This window comes from Cynocephalus volans, chromosome 8, assembly GCF_027409185.1.
Source record: "Cynocephalus volans isolate mCynVol1 chromosome 8, mCynVol1.pri, whole genome shotgun sequence".
Classification (NCBI taxonomy): Eukaryota; Metazoa; Chordata; class Mammalia; order Dermoptera; family Cynocephalidae; genus Cynocephalus; species Cynocephalus volans.
Genome location: NC_084467.1, coordinates 1,404,539 through 1,407,948, shown reverse-complemented (window position 1 = coordinate 1,407,948; position 3,410 = coordinate 1,404,539). Strand labels below are relative to the sequence as shown.

The following is a 3,410-nucleotide window of genomic DNA, read 5'->3' as shown; positions in this document are numbered from 1 at the left end:
CCTCCGGCCCCGGGATGCTAATGAGGGGCGAGCGCGTTCCCACAGCCCGGACATTGTGCCGCGCGGCCCACCTGCTCCTCGGGGAGCGCCCATTGTGCCCGCGCCAATTCACGGGCAATTTAGCGTGCGCTAATGGGCCGGCGCCTTTGTGCGGCCCGCGCCGCCATTGGCCGCCGAGTGTGGGAACGGCCGCGGCGCCCGGGCCCCAGGCGCCAGCCGCCCGCGCGCCTATAAAGGGCGCCGCGCCGTCCGCCAGCCCGGGACCGCCGGCCCTGCCCGCCCGCGCCGCTCGCCGCCCCTCCGCTGCCCGGCATGGCCCCCAGCACCGCGGCCGTGGAGCTGCTCAGCCCCAAAGAGAAAAACCGCGTAAGTGCCAGCCCGCGCGGCGCGCGCTCCCCGGCGTCCCCGGCGTCCCCGGCCGGCTCGGGCCCGCCTGACGCGCTCCCCCCGCAGCTGCGGAAGCCGGTGGTGGAGAAGATGCGCCGCGACCGCATCAACAGCAGCATCGAGCAGCTGAAGCTGCTGCTGGAGCAGGAGTTCGCGCGGCACCAGCCCAACTCCAAGCTGGAGAAGGCCGACATCCTGGAGATGGCCGTGAGCTACCTGAAGCACAGCAGAGGTGCGCGCCCCGCAGGCCCCGACCCCGACCCCGACCCCGCTCACCGCCGCGCCCCCCGACCCCGCTCACCGCGCCCCGGCCCCGACCCCGCTCACCGCGACCCCCGACCCCGCTCACCGCGCCCCGACCCCGACCCCGACCCCGCTCACCGCGCCCCGACCCCGACCCCGCCTCCCCGCAGCCTTCGCCGCCGCCGCCGCCGCCGCCGCCGCCGCCAAGAGCCCGCCGCAGGACTACAGCGAGGGCTACGCGTGGTGCCTGCAGGAGGCCGTGCACTTCCTGACGCTGCACGCCGCCGGCGACGCGCAGATGCAGCTGCTCTGCCACTTCCAGCGGCCCCCGGCCGCGCCCGCCGCGCCCGCCCAGGAGCCCCAGGCGCCCGGCGCCGCGCCCCCGCCCGCGCTCTCCTCCGCCAAGGCCGCCGCCGCCGCGCGCCAGCCCGCCTGCGGCCTCTGGCGGCCCTGGTGACCCGGCGGGACCCGAGGACCGGAGGGCGAGCCCGCCGCTCTCGCGGGGAGGCAAGAGCCTCCCTGGCCGTCGTGCAGCCCCCGGCCTGGGCGCGCTCTTCTCCGCAAGGCTCCCTCGCCAGGCTGGCGGGCCAGCAGGACGGTCATTCTCAGAGAATGTGTGTGCGGGGTCGTTGTCATTTAGGACGGTCGGGGCCCTTTTCTCCAAGTGTCTGACCCCATGGGGTTGTTCTGTGTTTGCATTTCAGCAAGTGACTTCTGGGAAGTCCCCGGCACCCGGGGTTCTATGATATTTGTAGGCGGCAGGGGTCGGCAAGCTGGCCCCCCCAGCCCGTAGAGGACTTTCTTCAGGGCCCGTTGCTGCTGGGCAAGCGCCCTGGCAGGCGGGCGTGCCGTGGGCACATTTGCCTTTTGTGAAGGCCGAACGCAAGGTGTATCCTCATAGGAAAGCGCACCCAGCCTGGACTGGCGTGAGGGACCGCGGGAGCCGTGGCCAGGAGGCCCCACGTGTGCTCGGTTGTCTGGTCAGGGCTCATAGTGGGCTGTTTGGGGAAGGTGGGGTCTCCACTGTGATCCTTAAAGGATTGCTCTGTGTGGGTGGGTGCGCGTGGGCACAGCTTTGTACTCAGAATGTGAACACACGTGGGAGCCCACGGGACTGCTCTGAACGCTTCTAATAAAATCTGACTGTTAAGTCCCCTGCGGTCTGTCGCCTCGTGTGCCTCACACCTGTCCTTGGGAGCCACGGGGGGTGGGAATGCAGGGATGAAAGGGAATGGGCACGACCATGGTGTGCAGCCGTGGGTGGGGAGGGGTCCTTGCCAGTGACCCTCTGAACACAGGAAGAAGGGCTGGGTCCTAGCTGAGGGAAGCAGGGAGGGAGGGAAGGAAGGCCAAGGAGAGGCGGAAAGCTGGGGGGACAGAGGGAGCCGGGGACGCTGGGAGGGGAGGAACTGGGTGCAGTAGGAGTGGATGGGGCCGGACACCTGGGTTTCTGCCCCAGGCCCTCCAAGAGCTCCCTGCAGGTAGGGGTGCAGTCATAGTGACCACTACAGGACCTTTGGTCTGTCCACTGAGAGGGAACTGAAGGCCACAGGCTGCAGTGGACTGCTTGCTGCAGCCAAAGGAGCTTGGCCAGGCCAAGCAGACAGGAGAAAGTATCTGCCCTCAGCCCCGGCCCCACTCGCCTGGCCTACAGCACCTGTCCCTGGATGAGCTCCCAGGGCACCTGCTCGGCTAGTCCACAGGGGCCCTCCCTGTAGGCTGGCCGACCGCTCTCCAGGGCTGAATCAGGCCACAAACCTGCCAGGGGTGATTGCTTGTCTCCAAAAGGACACCTATTTTTAGGCAGGCGACAGGGTGTTGGTTGAGTCTGCAAGAACCTAGAACCACGGGACCCAGGCTCCCCAGGGGGCAAAATCCAACCAGCAAGGAGAGGAGAGGAGCTGAATGTGGAAGCAGAAGGTATTCACACCTTCTCTGAATGTCACAGACGTGGGCCTGCTGGCCCTTGCTCCTTCCCGCACAGCACCTCTTTCTCTCCTCTGCCTTCCATCCCTTTCTGTCTACCATGCAGGCAATCTCCGCATAGGGCGCCCCTCCAGGCCAGCCCAGGGTCTGCCAGTGGTTTCTCGGGGTCCCTGCTGAGCCCCGGGTGTGGTGAGCAGAGAAGGGAGGATTCCCACTCGTTGCACGTGTTTATCGCATGTGCAGCGAGTGCATCAATGAATGGCGGGGGAGGGGCAGACGACCGCTGTCCTCGTGGAGTGTGCCTCCTGGCCAGGCTAGCCCACGGCATGCTACCAGGGGTCTGAGCTGCCTGGAGTCCACGCTCTCTCAGGAACAGACCTTCCGTACTCTTCCACCGATGCCTCCCTGTCTCCCCCAACCAGAGCGGCACACCCATGCCCCTGGAAGACCCCTGCAAGGCTGCCCCCTCCCTGGAGATCTGCGTTTTGCTGCTCCACAGCCCTGTGCTCCCAGGCACCCTGCCAGGCAGCTGGTGGCATCCTCAGTTTGCAGACAGGCTGGGGACCAGAGACACACAGTAGCCAACCCAGGGCCACCCGCGAGGCAGATGCTGAAGCCACCTTGGGCCCGATCTGTCTGCTTCCAACACTGGGCTCTTTTGCAAGGTGCCCAGGGTCCCTGGAGGACATGCCTCTCTCAAGGGTCTTCACGCCAGTGCAGGCTTCCCAGCGACTCACTCTGGAATCCCACCCTGCCCCCACCTATATCCCTGCTCCAGTTTGGGGTGCTTCCTGGTCTTGCTCCCAGAAGCCTCCCAAAGTCCCTGTCTTGCCAGAAGGTGGCCTCCTCCAGGC

At 67.3% G+C, this 3,410-nt stretch overlaps 1 protein-coding gene across 1 annotated transcript; it reads left to right on the top strand.

The window, feature by feature from the left end:
* The first annotated feature begins 312 nt into the window (after positions 1-312).
* Positions 313-1,087, top strand: HES5 (hes family bHLH transcription factor 5). Its single transcript, XM_063103701.1, has 3 exons — positions 313-366; positions 454-619; positions 801-1,087. The coding sequence occupies exons 1-3, from the start codon at positions 313-315 to the stop codon at positions 1,085-1,087; spliced, it is 507 nt and encodes a 168-aa protein (XP_062959771.1).
* Positions 1,088-3,410: the final 2,323 nt, after the last annotated feature.